Raw genomic sequence first — 18,310 nt, forward strand, 5'->3', positions numbered from 1 at the left:
GCCAGACAGTGAGTACAGAAAATCAACCACAAAACTAAGAACATACTAGGTTGCAGTGTGAGACAGACAGGTAGATAAGGGTCCTGACCCCTAGAGCTTCCATCAAATGTGAAGCACTATCACATGCAATCACTTACACTTCTTCGGACATGATGATTCAATTTACCTGGAACTGTTCTGGAGCTGGGTTTTGGAGTAAGACCCCGTGCTTGGATTACTTCAACCTCAAGCTGACCATTCCGGTCTACCATCCCGATGTTCACATCCCCTGGAAAACAAAAGATTTGTTTTACTTAACAGCAACATTACATCTAAATCAAAGTCAGACTAATATTGTTAATTTTAACAAACTGCTACAAGTTCAGGTGGTGCATTTGGTTTGGGTCTGGAACATAAATCATAAGTAACAATAAATTACTCTCTTATGGTAGCCAATTGGTAACCTTTCATATTTATCTGAGCACTACATGCTATAGATCTACACCAGGTTGGATACATACAGGAATCCAGTGGATTCCATATTTTTTTGGGTGCAGAGAAATGCAGACAATGGAACATTTACCAATTTTGATGCTGGTGGGTGCAGTGGTCATTCACTGTGACTATTACTGACTGACCATTGTGCTTGACTGTAACCTGCATGTTATGTTACAAGTGCAGGCCGAGACCTCTCTATTTGCTACAATACTAAGACTATGGGGTAGATTTACAGTTTGTATCTATTACAAAACAGAGCGGTATCGGCGATTATTTGCGTTAATTTGCAGTCTAAAAAAACAGCATTCACTATGCATCGGATTTGGCTGTCATTTAAAAGCCAACGACAATATCCGTATGATTTGAAACCCCTATACAGAAGCAGATCCGGAGGTGAAGTCCTGCACAGATCACTGGGATTTGGAAAAACTACCAAAAACATCTACATGTTTAGTAAATAACAAGAGATATGGTAAGAACTTACCTTTGTTATCTCTGTTTCTACGAAGTCCATAGGGTCCACAGGGTTGACCTTGGGGTTATAGCTGGATCAGGATCCATGGGCACCACACAGTTAAGCTTTTAGCTCCCAGGATGCACTTGGGTCCTCCCCTATACCCCGCCCCCGAGCCACAGGCACCTCAGTTGGTAAGCAGCCTAGGCCGGAGGAGAATATGGAACAGAGAGAAGGAAGACTGGAACACACAAGAAACCATACTCACAGAAATGGGAGACGGAAAACCGGTAACCAGCCACACAGCCCATATGAAGCCAGGTGCGTCAGGGCGGGCGCCCTGTGGACCCTATGGACTTCATAGAAACAGATATAACAAAGGTAAGTTGTTACCATATCTCTTGTTTTCTACTTCAGGGTCCATAGGGGGTCCACAGGGTTGACCTTGGGGATGTCCCAAAGCAGTTCAACTAAGGGCGGGGACGCTCCTGTGCTGAAAGGAGCACCCGGCGCCCAAAGAATGCATCCTGAGAGGCGAAGGTGTCAAACGCATAGAACCTCAAAAACGTTTGAATTGAAGACCAAGTGGCCGCCTTACACAGCTGAACAGCAGAGGCGCCACGTCTAGCAGCCCAAGAGGGACCCACAGAACGAGTGGAATGAGCCTTAACAGAGGCTGGCACAGGTAAACCCTCCTGTGCATAAGCCTCACAAATAACGGAACGAAGCCAACGGGCTAACGTTTGTTGGCAGGCCAACCCCTCTTGTGAAAACCAAAGAGGATAAACAAGGAATCAGACTTCCTAACCGAAGCCGTCCGGTCCACATAAATTCTAGAGAAGGACTCGTGCAGAAAAACTGGTGGGGTGGTCTGTGCCGAAAAGACAGGGCATACCCCTGGGAGACCACTTCTCGAACCCAGGCATCCGTGGTGGTATTGTGCCAGCACTGGGCAAATCGAAGAAGTCTGCCTCCCACTCTGAGGTCCCCCAGAGGGAGGCCCGTCCCATCAGGCCGCAGGTTTATCTTCCTGCTTGGAAGAAGTGCGCCGAGCACTCCAGGCGTGCTTCTTGGGTTTAGAGGCAGTCTTACTCGCCAACTGTCTCGAGAAGGACTGACCTTTTGCCTTACCCTGAACCCGAAAGGAACGAAAAGCCGAACTCCGAACCTTAGCAGGCAGTGCCGCCGAAGGGAGGAAAGCCGACTTGGATTTAGCCAGGGTATCCACTATTTTGTCCAAGTCCAGACCAAATAGTAATTCCCCATTGAAAGGAGATGGCCATGGACGGTCGGGCCACCGCCCCGGAGAGGGAGTAAATAGACTTTAAGCAAGTCTCAACTTTCCTGTCCGTGGGATCCTTCAGCGAGGATATAGACGGTAATGGCAAAGTAGAGCTCCTTATTAAACGGGTGACATGGGAATCCACCGCCGGTGGAGTTTCCCATTTTTTACAATGTGCCTCAGGGAAGGGATAATTAGAAGCCAACCGCTTCTGAGGAAGGAATCTCTTACTACCGCCATATGATCCGTCAACTGATCCGACAGGGGAAACACCGCAGAAGCCACCTTAGTTTTTTTTAAACTAGGATACTTCGACTTAGGAGCTGGTGCCTCATCCTCTATAAGAAGAATGGCTCGCACCGCCCTAACCAGTGCTCGCACATTAATGGACGACTTGGTATCCATTTCCTGGACTGAGGCGTCAGAGTCAGTGTCATCAGGGACCTCCCCATCATCTGAACCCTCTGAGTCCGATACCTGAGCCGCCCGCGCCATGAGTGGGCGTTTTGAAACCCTAGAAGGCATGTCAGTCTGCAACATTGACTGAAAAGCCGTGGATGCGGCCGCCAAATTTTGCACGGAGTTGGAGAACACATCCACCCAGGGTGGAGGAGTCGCCATAGGGGCCTGAAAAGGTACCGCAGGCTGCTGCGGCACAGGGGAAGCCTGTATATACATAGGCAACCCCGCATAGGGACCCACAGACTGAGACCCAGGAGGACTCCGCAATAACTGCGGGACACCCGGGGAATGGGGGATGGTCGGCTGGGGTAACGCCCTAGCAGGGAGAGCAGTCGGGACCGACAGACTGTCCGCAATAGACACCAGCACTTGAGAAAACATCGCCCACAGTGGTTCCTGCGTCACAGAAGGTCTGGATGGGCCAGGAGCCACCTGGCACCGACTACACAGGCCATCCTGTGACAAATCCTCCCTATTCACTCCTGCAGAACAGCGTCCGCAAGAGGCCAACGCCGGAGCCACTGAGCGCTCAACCTCCTCGTCTGACATGACAGAATATATTATATATCTGGCAACAGGGCAGAAGTAAACGCACTCACCGGTGTGTTGAACAACAGCCCACAATATGGCACTGTGTCGCACACAACTGTATGTGACGAACCTCACAAATACGTGATCTATATAAGTGAGGTCAGTAGAAACACCCTTCCCCCACACACCTGTAGGGCTCGTAGGAGAAGTAAAGGGACAGGTATAAGCTGACAGTAAGCGGAAAATAAGCACAGACAGGCAGCACTAGCAAAAGTCACATACCATGCAGAGAAGTTATACTCACTGCACCTTTCCACTACAATCAACCTCCCAGATTCAGTGTCTGGGAGGGCTATAGTGCTGTGTACGCTGTCCTTAAATCAGGGGAGAGGTACACAGGGGGACCGGTCCGCTTGCTCCCTGAGATCTGCGTTGCCACTGTGAGAAAATGGCCCCCAGAGACCTCAGAGGAGGAGTGGCCGTGAAACTGCAGCTCAGCGACGCCAGACTGCGTGCTGAAAGGCGCGCTGAGCTGAGGGGAGGAGCCGCTGAACAGGGAAGGCTTCCTCCCCTGGCTGGCCATGACCCCAGGGATGCTGGCTTCCCGCTTGCCTGTTATCCCTGGTGGTCTAGTGGTCCCACGGGTTATGGGGGGGGGGCCCACCGCCACTGCCAGCAGCCTCCGCGGCTTACCTGAATCCCCGGCGACTCCGGCAGCAGTCCTGGGAGGTAGACAGAGTCCGGCTAGTACGGACTCTGTCCTCCCGCCGCGATCCCCAGATCAGTACTGGCGTCGCGGCGCCAGTCGGGGATCAGAGCGGCAGCGTGGGCGTCTGTTTAGACAGCCCTTCGCTGCCGTCTGTAGTAAAAAGAGATTAAAATAAATAAAATCTAACTTAAAATAAAAAGCTTCTGGGGGCTGCTCCTGCAGCCCCCCTGTGCGGTGACCGACTCCGGCCGGGTACCAACTTACACTGGGGTGCCTGTGGCTCGGGGGCGGGGTATAGGGGAGGACCCAAGTGCATCCTGGGAGCTAAAAGCTTAACTGTGTGGTGCCCATGGATCCTGATCCAGCTATAACCCCAAGGTCAACCCTGTGGACCCCCTATGGACCCTGAAGTAGAAATACTCCTTAGAACAGTGGTGGACAAATGTGTCAGTAAGAAATTACTACATCTGTGTACCTCCTAGATGACCTGGAAAACTTGAACTGTATGGGGTCCTGACGGCCAAGTCTGAGAACCACTGCTGTCTGCCTCTCAGTAGCAGACAGTAAGTGTTGATTGGGGCAACATCGACTATAAAACCGAATGCCAACCAAAATTGACCGTCGACCAAACATCGATACTTTCACATAGACCACTACAGTTTCTCTCATATACTAACAGAAATCAACAGAAAAATTCCCAAATAACTAGACTATTAAAAAACAACACATTTTAGCTTCTAAACACCATTCTATTGGTAGGAACTTAATTATGATGTCTATAAAAGAAGACACAAGCATGTGGTGCACTGTGGCATGCACGTTAGCTCCTGACCCCAGTTCCTGCGGCCAGTGGAGTAACTTCATCCCACTCGCCCGGAGGCAAGATAGTTGTTAGCGCCCCACCCCATGCTGACTCTCCATCCATTGATGCAGATCTATGCAACGTTTGACTGCTAATTTGACCCATGCGCAGAGTGATACCTCAGTAAATTATTCATGTGCAGTAATGTAAAAGTCGCTCATTCCATCTGCAATCATTGGAACTGCCAGACAATACGGAGAGCATTTTAGTCCAGACAATATTTAGAGCATTTTTAATGACTACTATATAATACTCATAGCAGTATAGTGAGTGACTGCCATACACCACTGAAAGCATTTAGGGGCCTATTCATCATCGAAGGCCATAAAAACGTTCAGTTTTCAGAGTTTGATGAATACCAAGGGGGTCCTATTAGACCCCTGATGATGAATGGCCCGGTAACTTAAATATGCGGAAACAAGCTTTTCCGCATGGTTACCGGGCCATTTATCGTTTGACGAATAGGCTCCATAGTAACCACCAATTAATGCAGAGAACCTCACAGTTACCACAATATAATGCAGAGAATGTCGCAGTGACCACCATATAATGCAGAGTACAAGAGTACATCGCAGTGCCTGACATAAAATACTGAGACCATCAGTGCCCACCATATGCAGAGAGCGTTGCAGTGCCCGCCATATAAAGTAGAGAGCATTGCAGTGCCCATCATATAATGCAGTGTCGCAGTGCCGGCCATGTAATGCAGAGTGTTGCAGTGTCCACCACGTAATGCACAATGTCGCAGTGCCCGCGAAGTAATGCACAGTGTCTGACATGTATTGCAGAGAGAGTCACTGTGCCCACTATGTAATGCAGATAGTGTCACAGTGAACCTCATATAATGCATAGTGTTACAGTACCCACCATACAATGCAGAGTTCGCAGTGCCCGCCATGTAATGCAAAGATCATCAGCAGTGACTCACATTTTACACAGATAATATGAATGCACCCCACACATACACAACATTAATATACCACCCCACCACAGAAAGTATTAAGACACACCAGAAAAAAAAACAAATACACACCCGCATTGCATAAATATACCACCCTCTAGATAACATTAAAAACATTTTTCACACCTCCATTTACACTTAACTTTCCAGGAGTAGGATCTGTCTCTCAGAGTGACGGACCTGGTTCCAGGGGCAAATGCAAGAATTGGCAGTGGTGTGCGTGTATATACTTCTTTCTGTTGCAGCTCAGCAGTGCATTACAGGTTGCTGACAGGAGCGAGCACCTTACATACTAAGGCCCCCGTCCCTTGCAGAATAATCCTGCGAATCGTGTGATCGTAGCTAGCCATATTGGCCCCACCCTCTGCATACAAGCAGTTAGTGTGTGCAAGGGGGGTAGAAGGGTTTTCTGCCTCAACTTCTCTGTGCCTGTTGCTGGGGCAAAAGTGCGGGGGTAGCGGCAGCTGTGGGCACTATATAGGAGTTGGAGGAAGCTGGCTGGGACAATGGGGGAGGGATGCCCCCTTCAGGGCTGGCACCCGGAGTCATCCACCTCCAATGTCTTCCTTCAGTTCTGCCCCTGCCTGCAACATAATTCTCTTGACCCCTTCCTCATTCTCATTATAATCCACCTCCACAGGTGACCCTCCTCCAGGGCCATCTTCATTTTGACACAGTGTCAAAACACTGCACACACTTGCGCTTGTCGTGTTTTTAAATGCCCTACAGCATTCACCACATCAAATGGTGCCTGCCACATGGCCCACTTTTTTCTTGCAGATGTACGTTTAGTCTGGCAACCAAATACCTTCTCAAAGTTAGACAACAAGGAGCTTACTAACACACAATTCTCCTCAAAGTTAAACCTGACATTGCGGCCAGATTTAGTTTTGCCAAGTTGAGGCTCCTTCCCCCAAATCATAGTCCAGGCCCTCTGCCTTCTCACTCACACTATCTTCACCAGTTGGATCCCTCTCCTCCACCTCCCTATCCTCTCTTGCCCTACTCCTGGCAGCCTCCATACCAAATAGAAAAATAAATACACAAACTACACTCTCCCCAGGCACAAACACAGAAACACTGACAAGGCAAAAATGATACAAACTTCAAAATGACAACAACAATACAGAATTGACAGAACAAAACTCTTAGGGGTAAATTTACTAAGATTTGAGTTTGGTCGAGTTAGCATTCTCTGGAGAGTTTGTGCATTTTTTTCCACTCGCAAATTTACTAATGACAAACACGGGAGAGAAATCTCCTTTGCTACGGGAAAATTCTGGAGAGTTAGCAAACTCTCTTCACTTCACCATCGGCCAAACTCCAGTAACTTTTCACTAGACAGGATTCGGGAATTTACCAAGATGAGAGTTTCTAAACTCTCATGAGAACGGACAGTACTCCTGTAAAAATTAGTGAAATCAATTCACCTGCCTGTGAACTGTGAGTTTGGTAGAAATATACACAGATCAGTGTGATCCATGTATTTTTCTGCCTGTATATAGTAAATAAAGGGTTCAATCTTTAAAAAAATTATGTAGGGTCTCCCCCCCCCCCCCCCCCTCTAAAAGCATAACCAGCCCCGGGTTGCTTAGCCAGTCCTGGTTTCTAAAATTACGGGGGGAAAAAACGAGTAGGGTTCCCCCGTAATTTAGGAACCAGCACCTGGCTGCAGGGCCAGTGCTGGTTTTAAATGTAGGGGGGAATAATGCGTAGGGGGTCCCACTATATTTAAAACCAGCACCGGACCCAAACCGACCGGGGTGTAATGCCACAGCCAGGAGACCCTATCACCGGGTTTCCAGGGCCAAAGTATTAACACCCAAAGCCGGGGATCTCACCGGAGGTGGGGACCCTCCTAAGAAGGGGTCCCCCTCTCCCTAAACCCCAGGTTTAGTCTATAGCCCAGGGTTCTTCCCCACACCCCTGGAGCGGTGGGTACAGGGTTTATAATGGGGGAAATAGATCAAAACTATTGTATTTTGCAGTGGAACTACAGGTGCCAGCATGCTTGCCCTTTTGCACTTGTGGAACTACAAGTGCCAACAGGCGACCGGCACCCGTATCCCCACTGTAAAATAAATAGTTAAAAAAACACAGTACACACACACCGTATGCAGTACAAGTTTATTACATTCATCTACCTCACTCACACATACTTACCTACTGCTAACTGGTCACGTCCACTTGTCCTGTAGAACCCGTTTGGAGTACCTGAAAAACAATACTCCCCTCCGTCCTGGTGCCGGTCTCCGTAGCATCCAAGGGTCTACGTACTTACTTTAGCGGTGTATGTGTGTGCAGAGCCGTAACTAGACTTTTTGGTGTCCTGTGCCAGAGAGAGCATTGGAGCCCCCCCATTTTTTAAACAGGGACATAAGATAGTGCACCTGAAAGAGGGCCATGGTCTCATGGGGAAGGGCCAGGAAAGAAATAGGGGAGGCCAGGAGATACTGGGGATAAAAGAAGAGGAAGCTACAAGTGAGAATGATAATAAACAAGAAAATTGACAGGCCCAAGCGGCACCCCCTGCCCTGCGGTGCCCTGTGCCATGGCACAGGTCGCACTACCCTAGCTACGGCCCTGTGTGTGTGACCACATACACCGCTAACCAACTCCTGACTGTTCAGTGTGAACTGTCAGGAGCAGGCAGCCAATCAGCGGCCGCTAACTGTAGAGCGGCTGCTGATTGGCTCCGGCTTCTGACAGTTCCCACGTGGACTGGTCAGTGAGTCAGGAGCCGGAGCCAATCAGCGGCCACTCTACAGTTAGCGACCGCTAATTGAGCAGTCAGGAGGCGGTTAGCAGTGTATGTGGTCACAAATATACACCACTAATGTAAGTATCTGGTCCGGGTTTCGTTTTTTATTTTGCCAAGTACCGGGATGCTACGGAGAGCGGCGCCAGGATGGAGGTGAGTATGAGATCTTTATTTCAGGTACTCCCAGTGGATTCTACATGGAGAAGGGGACCGACCAGCTTGCAGTAGGTAAGTATGTGTGAGTGAGGTAGGTGAATATAATAAAGATGTACTGTCGACGGTGTGTGTACTGTGTTTTTTTAACTATTTATTTTACAGTGGTGGTACGAGTGCCGGCCGCCTGCTGGCACTTGTAGTTCCACAGGTGCAGAAGGGCAGGCATGCTGGCACCTGTAGTTCCACTGTAAAATACAATAGTTTTGAACTATTTTCCACATTATTATCCCCGTACCCACAGCCCAGAGGTGCGGGAAAGAGCCCCGGGCTTCAGCCTTCGCCTGGGGTTTCGGGAGAGGGGGACCCTTTCTTATGTCCCCACCTCCCTTGAGATCCCCGGCTTGGGCTGTTAATGCTTTGGCCCTATAGACCCGGTGATAGGGTCTCCTGGCTGTGGCATTACACCCAGGTCGGTTTGGGTCCGGTGCTGGTTTTAGGGGGACCCCTACGTATTTTTTCCCCCTATATTTAAAACCAGGACAGGCCCTGCAGCCAGGTGCTGGTTCCTAAATTACGGGGGAACCCTACAGGTTTTTTTCCCCGTAATTTTAGGAACCAGGACTGGCTGTGCTGTCCGGGGCTGGTTATACTTTTTTTTTTTGGGGGGGGGGGGGGGCCCTATGTCATTTTGTTTAAATATTTAACCCTTTTTTTTACAGGTATAGCACAAGCAGCCTACACATATCTCACTGATATGTGCAAGCTGCTTGTTCGGGAGAGTTAGGCAGAGAGAAGACTCTGCAATCACGGGTGAGTAGTCTCCTTCAAAACTTGCTACTCGGGGGAGAAATCTCGATCTGCTTCTCCATCGGCCAACTCATTAGACCAGACTCGATTCTTAGTAAATTTACACCTTAGAATCACCTTTTAAGCACCTACAATATATGCAATCACCACTCTCCTGCTAAACACTCCCCCCTTTCCACAAAACACCCTTTAAGTTTGCTTGGGTGTGTGCCAGTCTTTATAATGAGTTTCTGTGTCTTACAGTGCATGTGGTATATTTTGGCCAATAGGAGTACATAAAGAAGTGTTTGTTTGACGATTTTGTGGGTGAGTTTGAAGTGCACATTCCAAATCAATCATTTTTACATGCTTGAAAATCGACCCACATTGCTTTCGATAAAGTACCAACCAATCAGCTCCTAGCATCAAGCCATCTAGACCAAATACGATCAAATTTAGATTCTGCATTTCTGGCCAAATACACATATGTTTTATGGTCAATAGTGGCATTAACCAGGGAGAGCCATGCGCTGTAAGTGGACCTGTAGAGTCCACAAACTTTTGCGAGCATAAATGTATTAATAACATTCTGTCTAGTATATTTGTCAAACAGATCTTCAGCCACCACTGCCAAAGTACAGACAATAGTGTTAAGTATAAAAACAATAAGGACAGCCGTCGTATCTGATGGTTTAAATGAATATCACTCAGAACAGTTCTAACTATAATTGCAACATTTATTACTAAAATAGGCACATGACACGATTAATCATGAAAAAAGCAGATATAATAAAAAACTGCAACAATATAAAGTTGAACATGTAATATTACTTCAATAATCAATTGATCCTGGAGTCCAAACCACTAAGTGATGGATAGCAATGTTAAAATGTTCCTTAATGAGAAAGAATATCCATATTGGGTATATTAGAGATGTCAACATAATTCCAGATAAGCACGTATTGTGTGGTTAATCCACAGCGCTGGATAATACCTGCAAGAAGGAAGGTACCGTCCCGTTTGTATGGAATTCCGGCAATAGCGGTACAGCAAACCGCGTCCACGGATGGCTGTTAAGTATACTGTAGCACAAGAAAATCCTGTGGACAATACTGCCCTCAACACCCTGTCCCAAAAAGCCCAAACTATAGGGCAATCCCACAACAGGTATCAGAAAATGCCCAGAGCAGCAGTAGATTTAGGAATTAGGGAGATAGACCTACAATGAAAATGTGTAGAACAATTTAATCTGTTGGAACTGTATGGTACAGATGTATACTCATACACTATTGCTGCAGTCATGCCCAACAGCCCTTCTTGGCAAGCCAGGCTTGTGCCAAGCGTCTTTTTTGCATCTTTTATGCAAACTGATGTGCCAAAGATCATTGGAGCAAGTCGCAATGGACTTGGCATCTCTCTAGCTCCAGGCATCTCGCACTGTATGCATATTGAGACTAGGTGTATGAGGACACATCTCTAGTGGTTGATAGCTGCAGTCTCTCCAGAGCCACCTGCCGCACGTCATCTTTCATATCGTAGCTGCAGATAACGATAAAACTGAGTGACTCAGAGAGGCTCCCAGCATTCCATAAAGGAATAGCTGAATCCAAGCCCTGAGCCCAAAGAGGTTTCAGAGACTAAGGCGCTCATTCAGAGCCGGTCGCTAGCAATTGGCCGCTCGTTGCAGACGATGTTCACTAATGTGTGCATGCGTGTAGTTTGCAGTGCGTGTGCGCAAACTAGTATGAGCGATCGGAATGTGCTCGCTCACCCTGCAAAGACAGCCCAGTGGAATGAGTGACAGGAGAGGCCATTTGTAGGTGGTAACAGGGGCAGGCCAGTAGTAATGGGGGAGTGGAGTTGCGAACGCAGGCGTGCTAGAGTGTTTTCACGCCGTTTCTGGGGCGTGCATAATTAACAGGCATCATAGTTCACGTCACCTGGTTGATTTTTACACTGAACTGCTCACAGTGCTTGTGGCAGGGTATAGACAACCGCAAGTGCTGCGGTCAGATTCGATGTACCGATGATTGTATATACTTCCTGGAGATGACGTACGCAAGTGGGCAGCTAAAGACAGGCTGGTGGGCATCTAGAAACAAAAGGTGTTCGCTCGCCCAGACATAGTGGGCGTGCTTATGCCTTGCCGTGTGATCACCTGCCTTGACGTCACTTAGCTGAATTTCCATAAGCTGGGAGTGAGCGGCCGCAACCAGCGAGCGGTTCTGAATCAGGCCCTAAATTCCGTATTTGCATGGCTTCAGTAAACAAGGTGATACCCAGTTTTGCTTCCGCCCGCTGAGCTGTGTCTGAAGAGGTGTATATTCCAGAGACACCTTAGCTACCATCTGGTTGTATAGTGCAGTATTTTTTGAATCTTGGACCCATAACTGTAAAAAATCCAACTGAGATTAACGCGAGGCCAACATCACACGTGACCTAGTAACTACATTAAGTTGAATGCATTCACGACAATCCACCCAGATCAGAGAGGAAACGAGACTAGCTATAGCTATGAAAATTTTGAGGGGAAAGTAAACTGGAGACTATTGGAATACGAATAGGAGTTTGGGCTATATAATCATTTTAACTAAATTAACATGACCAGTAAGAGAGAGAGGGAATTTTCTCCATATTCTCTAACAGGTTTTTAGGAAGTGTACCAGGGGCTGAACATTCAAGGTCACATAGTCCTAGGGAACGCTAGAGACTTAAATTCCCACACTTTCAAAGGTATCCACCCATTGTAATGGTAGGGGCATGTAGGGCATTTACATTGAAGATGGAGAATACTGGACTTATCCCAATTTATAGTAAGGCCCAAGAAGGCACCAAGGTGGTTTATTAAATAGAGAGCATTGTGTAGGAAAGTGGGATTGTCTGAAATAAAAAGCATTAAATCATCAGCGTACAATGCAACTTTGTCCGTTCTGGAGCCCAAAACAAGACCCTTAATGCCCTGATGAGCCTGTATAGGACAAGCAAAGAGTTGCTATAGCAAATAAAGCAGGTCAACAGCAATAGAGCATTTGCAACTCAGCCAGAGAGGGGAGGGATTCAAGGAATGAGCAGGGTCATGTCTGAGGCAGAGAGAGAGTGAGAGACAGCCTCCAACAAACCTATGAAGATGCCCTGATGCAAACACAGTAGCCAGGAAGGAGAAAGGGGAGGCATAGCTATTAGGAATTTAATAAAAACAAACAACCATCGGCACACCATCAAATGATTTCCATTCGATGGTGGCAAACATTGGACTGACACCATCAAATGGTATAAACACTACCATCGGTTAGTAACCATCGGATTCCAATGTTTATCCCTGCAGGCAGACTCTGGCTACCATTCCTCCACCATGATGCACACTCAGTAGCCGGGAAGGAGAATGGGAGGCATAGCTATAAGGGAATTAATAAAAACAAACAACCATCGAAACACTATCGATGATAGCAAACAACAGACCACCACCATCAAATGGTAAAAACACTACCATCAGAACAAAAACATTGATGGTTAGTAACCATCAGTTTCCGATGTCCATCCGTACACTGAACCTGTAGGCGCACTCCGGCCACCAGCCCTCCACCGCGCAGTGCTCCCTCTCCAGCGTGATGTTCCTGCTCGGCCCGACACCCCCCTAGGTGAACAGGAGGCACATCCCATGGAAGTCAGCGCTGTTCTCAGATAGGGGCACCACAGTGAGAAAGCTCAACAGGAAGTCCAGAAAATACAGCGTACATGGTCAAGTAGGACATTGCTCATTGCCCATGTTTGGCAGCTGGGGAGAGGTGTGCATGGAAGCTGCGGAAATATACACAGGTGCCCCAGCCCCGGGGACATGTTGCTGATAATGCTTACGGTAGCTGCAATACAAATCTCTCATCCATAACCCTCCTGCCCTTCCCAACACATTCCCAGTGGCCGGGCCCCAGCCAGCTGCAGGGCAGCAGCAGTGGGGGTTGTGTGTTGACACTGGTGAAATGCAGTGGCAGGAGTGAAAAGCAGGGGGTTGTGGTGTGATGCAGGGGGCCGTGGTAAGAAGCAGGATTGAGATACAAGGGGCTGTGGTGGAATATAGGATGCTGTGGTAAAATACAGGGGGCAGGAGTAAGAAGCAGGATGCTGTTGTAAGATGCAGGGGGCAGGAGTAAGAAGTAGGAGGCTGTTGTAAGATGCAGGGGGCAGGAGTGAGAAGCAGGAGGCTGTTGTAAGATGCAGGGGGCAGGAGTAAGAAGCAGGATGCTGTTGTAAGATGCAGGGGGCAGGAGTAAGAAGCAGGATGCTGTTGTAAGATGCAGGGGGCAGGAGTGAGAAGCAGGAGGCTGTTGTAAGATGCAGGGGGCAGGAGTAAGAAGCAGGATGCTGTTGTAAGATGCAGGGGGCAGGAGTAAGAAGTAGGATGCTGTTGTAAGATGCAGGGGGCAGGAGTAAGAAGCAGGATGCTGTTGTAAGATGCAGGGGGCAGGAGTAAGAAGTAGGAGGCTGTTGTAAGATGCAGGGGGCAGGAGTAAGAAGCAGGAGGATGTTGTAAGATGCAGGGGGCAGGAGTGAGAAGCAGGAGGCTGTTGTAAGATGCAGGGGGTAGGAGTAAGAAGCAGGAGGGTGTTGTAAGATGCAGGGGGCAGGCGTAAGAAGCAGGAGGATGTTGTGAGAAGCAAGGGGACTGTGGTGACATGGCGTAGGTTGTGATGAGATGCAGGGGACTGTGGCGAGATGAAATTGCTCCCGTGCAAAGGCAGGACGGGTCTAACTCTAAAATCCGTTAACTGTAGATTAAAGGCCATATCATTATAGCTGTTTTCTGGCTATACCTACAAAATTAAGCATCCACAGCAGATACTGAAAATATCTTCAACAGTCCATCGATTTTAATTGTAATCCCACCCCCATAGGTTTTCGTGGGGGCAGCAAAATTATGAAATTTAACAAACTTTAAAATGCAAAGCTTTCCAGAGCTTGGCCCCAGTAACTGCCACCATCATAACCTATGGGCAGTGGCGTCACAAGGCGGGTGCGGGGGGTGCGGCCCGCACCAGGGTGTCACCCGCCGAGGGGTGACACCAAGGTGCAGGATCCCCCTCAGTGACAGGAGCCGGGTGCTGCACTATAGCATTAAGTGCAGCACTCGGCTCCTGTCAGTGAGGGAGCCGGCACTGCCCATGCCCGCACCTCCTGCACCCCCCGCCGGCATCACCCCATTGATACCTAATGTATCATACATTTAGTTAGCCACGGGCCGGGTTCGTGCCGCGAGGCCACGCCCCTCCCGAAGGCCCGACATGCGAGGCCACGCCCCCGACACACCCCCTCCCAAAGACCACGCCCCCATTTCGGCAGGTGCCGCGCGGATGGCGTCCCTCCCCGCACCGGGTGTCACCGTGGGGAGGGACGCCACTGCCTATGGGCTACTTTTCTGCATATATTTTCAGAAGGGGATTCTTCGGATCCCTCCCCAACAGCCTGTATTGGTGCATATGCATCCTGACGCCCATGTATGCTCATTAGGTTCGCTGGGTCCATATCCTGAAATACTGCAGCGTGATAGCTTTGACTTAGCGTCTAACTCTTAGTTGCAATAGGGCTTTCTCACACAACTCTGTTCCGGCACCTTAGCTTTGATAAATACTGGAAGCACATTTGATTACCGCAATGCAAATTCTGGCAAAATGTTCACATTACAATTGCAAGTAAAATTGGGAACTGTGATAAATATGCCCCCATCTCTCCAAGTCATGCTCTCTAATGCATTAGTCAGTTGTACTAATTTGTGTCTATTCTACCTACAAAATGCATGCTACCATACCTGTTTGATAATGCTGTAAGATATACAAGTAACTCATGCTATATTTGTTGTTTGTTATCACCATCATTCATTCAGCATTTAAATAAACTTTACTGCTTCAACCTATACAATTCCTTAAGTGACTTCTGTGCAAACAATAAAGAAATGGTTCCCAACCTGTTTTAGGCCACTGTCCCAGGCTTCATGCCCAGCATACTTGACCCACTGAGGAAGACAATAACACAAAGCAGAAGCACATTGCGTGAGGCTACTAGGCTCCATAACTCACTATAAATAAAAATAATTGAATGTTTGTTAAAGAGAAAAAAACGGAAGTTTAATTTAATGAAAAAGCTGGTACAAAAGTGGTAAAAGGCTGAGCTATGATGTGACACTGACACTTTTGCACAGTGCTTCTCATTGTATGCTATTTATGAAATGTTAGAAACAGTATATTATTATTATTATTATTATTATTATTATCATCATATAGTATTAACATGACATGCAGCGTTCTACAGAAAATGTAGTCATTCACATCAGTTCACACTTATCTATATTTTCATGGTGGCCTCCGGAGATTAATAGGAGAGGTCCAGGTGGAAGGTGCAAGCACAGTGGATTCGGGATTAGGTGAAAGCCGGACCGGACTAGATTCCGGAACGCCAGACTGGGACAGTTCATGCAGCGACCTCTGCTGCTGAGGAGCTGTCAGCTATATAATGCGAGTCCCCGACACCCCGTCTGGGGGGTGTGTCAGTGACAGGCAGGGATCGATCATTACAGTGGCTCCCTGCCGGACCAAATGCTGGGACGCCGGAACAGAACAGCTATGCTGTAATGCGCTATCTGTCCAAGGGAGCCGGCTGTAATCTCTCCATCCCCCGGTGACAGGCTGTCACTACACAACCCCCGGACACAGCTTCTTAGCAGCAGAGCTGGTCCATTCCAGCATTCAGGCATCTCGTCTGGCAGGGAGCCACTATAATGAACTAGGGGTGTGCACCGGCCACTTTTTGTGTTTTGGTTTTGGATCTGGATCTTTCTTCGTGTTTTGGATCTGGATTGGTTTTGCCAAAACCACCCTTCCGTGTTTTGGGTTCTGGGTTTTGTGTTTTGGATCTGTATTTTTTTTTAAAAAAGCATAAAAACAGCTAAAATCACAGAATGTGTTGGTTTTTCTGCTCCTATGCTATTATTAACCTCAATGACCTTAATTTCCACTAATTTCCAGTCTATTCTGAACACCTCACACCTCACAATAGTGTTTTTATGTCCAAAAGGTTGCACCGAGGTAGCTGGATGACTATGCTAAGCGACACGAGTGGGCGGCACAAACACGTGACCCATCTAGGAGTGATACTGCAGTGGCAGACAGGATGGCAGTTTGAAAAACTAGGCCCCAAACTGTACATAATGCAAAGAAAAAAAAGAGGTGCAAGATGGAATTGTCCTTGGGCCCTCCCACCCACCCTTATGTTGTATAAACAGGACATGCACACTTTAACAAAGCAATCATTTCAGCGCCAGGGTCTGCCACACAACTGTGACTGAAATGATTGGTTCGTTTGGGCCCCCACAAAACATGCTGGCAATTAATCTGTCTCTGCACAAACTGGCTCTACGGAGGCAAGATGTCGTCCTCATCCTCCTCATCCACCGATTCCTCACCCTCTTCAGTGTTGTGTACATCCTCATCCTCACAGAGTATTAACTCGTCCCCACTGGAATCCACCACCACAGGTCCCTCTGTACGTTCTGGAGGCTGGACTCCCTGGAAGAGTTGATAATTCATTTTTATGAACATCATCTTCTCCACATTTTGTGGAAGCAACCTCCTACGCCTTTCGCTGACAAGGTTCCCGGCTGCACTAAACACTCTTTCGGAGTACACACTGGAGGGGGGGCAACTCAGGTAAAATAGAGCCAGTTTGTACAGGGGCTTCCAAATTGCCTCTTTTCCTGCCAGTACAGGTATGGACTGTCTGACATGCCTACTTGAATGCTGTCACCGATGTAATCCTCCACCATTCTGTCAATGGTGACAGTATCATATGTAGTGACAGTAGACATGTCAGAAATTGTTGCCAGGTCCTTCAGTCCGGACCAGATGTCCAAACTTGGTCCTGCCTGCCCTGCATCACCGCCAGCGGGTTGCTTAGGATACCTAAGTTTTTTCCTGGCAGCCCCAGTTGCGGGAGAAAATGAAGAAGGAGCTGTTGACGTGTCACGTTCCGCTTCAGCTGACAGTGTGTTCACCAGCAGGTCTTTGCACCTCTGCAGGCTTGTGTCGGCCGGAAAGAGAGACACCACATAGGCTTTAAACCTAGGCTCGAGCACGGTGGCCAAAATGTAGTGGTCTGATTTCAACAGATTGACCACCCTGGAATCCTGGCAAAGCGAATGAAGGGCTTCATCCACAAGTCCCACATGCCGAGCGGAATCGCTCCGTCTTAGCTCCTCCTTCACTTTCTCCAGATGCTTCTGCAAAAGCCTGATGAGGGGAATGACCTGACTCAAGCCGGCAGTGTCTGAACTGACTTCACGTGTGGCAAGTTCGAAGGGCTGGAGAACCTTGCACAACACGGAAATCATTCTCCACTGCGCTTGAGTCAGGTGCATACCCCCTCCTTTGCCTATGTCATAGGTGGATGTATAGGCTTGAATGGCCTTTTGCTGCTCCTCCATCCTCTGAAGCATGTAGAGGGTTGAGTTCCACCGCGTCACAACCTCTTGCTTCAGATGATAGCGGGGCAGGTTCAAGAGTGTTTGCTGGCGCTCCAGTCTTCAGCACGCAGTCGCTGAATGGCGAAAGTGGGCAGAAATTTTTCGGGCCACCCAAAGAGTCTCCTGCACGCCCCTGACGCTTTTCAGAAAATTCTGCACCACCAAGTTTATTGTGTGAGCAAAACATGGGACGTGCTGGAATTTGCCCAGATGTAATGCCCGCACAATATTGGTGGCGTTGTCAGATATCACAAATCCCCAGGAGAGTCTAAGTGGGGTAAGCCACTGGGCGATGATTTCCCTCAGTTTCTCTAAGAGGTTGTCGGCGGTGTGCCTCTTACTGAAACCAGTGATACACAGCGT

General features: G+C 48.2%; 1 protein-coding gene across 1 annotated transcript in view; it reads right to left on the reverse strand.

The window, feature by feature from the left end:
• RIMS3 (regulating synaptic membrane exocytosis 3) overlaps positions 1-18,310 on the reverse strand; it is a 159,685-nt gene that overhangs the window by 10,917 nt on the left and 130,458 nt on the right. The window contains exon 5 of the mRNA XM_088460590.1: positions 167-268. Within this exon, the coding sequence (XP_088316716.1) occupies positions 167-268 (102 nt within the window). The remainder of the gene's footprint in view (positions 1-166; positions 269-18,310) is intronic.

This window comes from Taudactylus pleione, unplaced genomic scaffold (assembly GCF_031769625.1).
Source record: "Taudactylus pleione unplaced genomic scaffold, aTauple2 ptg000007l, whole genome shotgun sequence".
In the NCBI taxonomy this organism is placed as follows: Eukaryota; Metazoa; Chordata; class Amphibia; order Anura; family Myobatrachidae; genus Taudactylus; species Taudactylus pleione.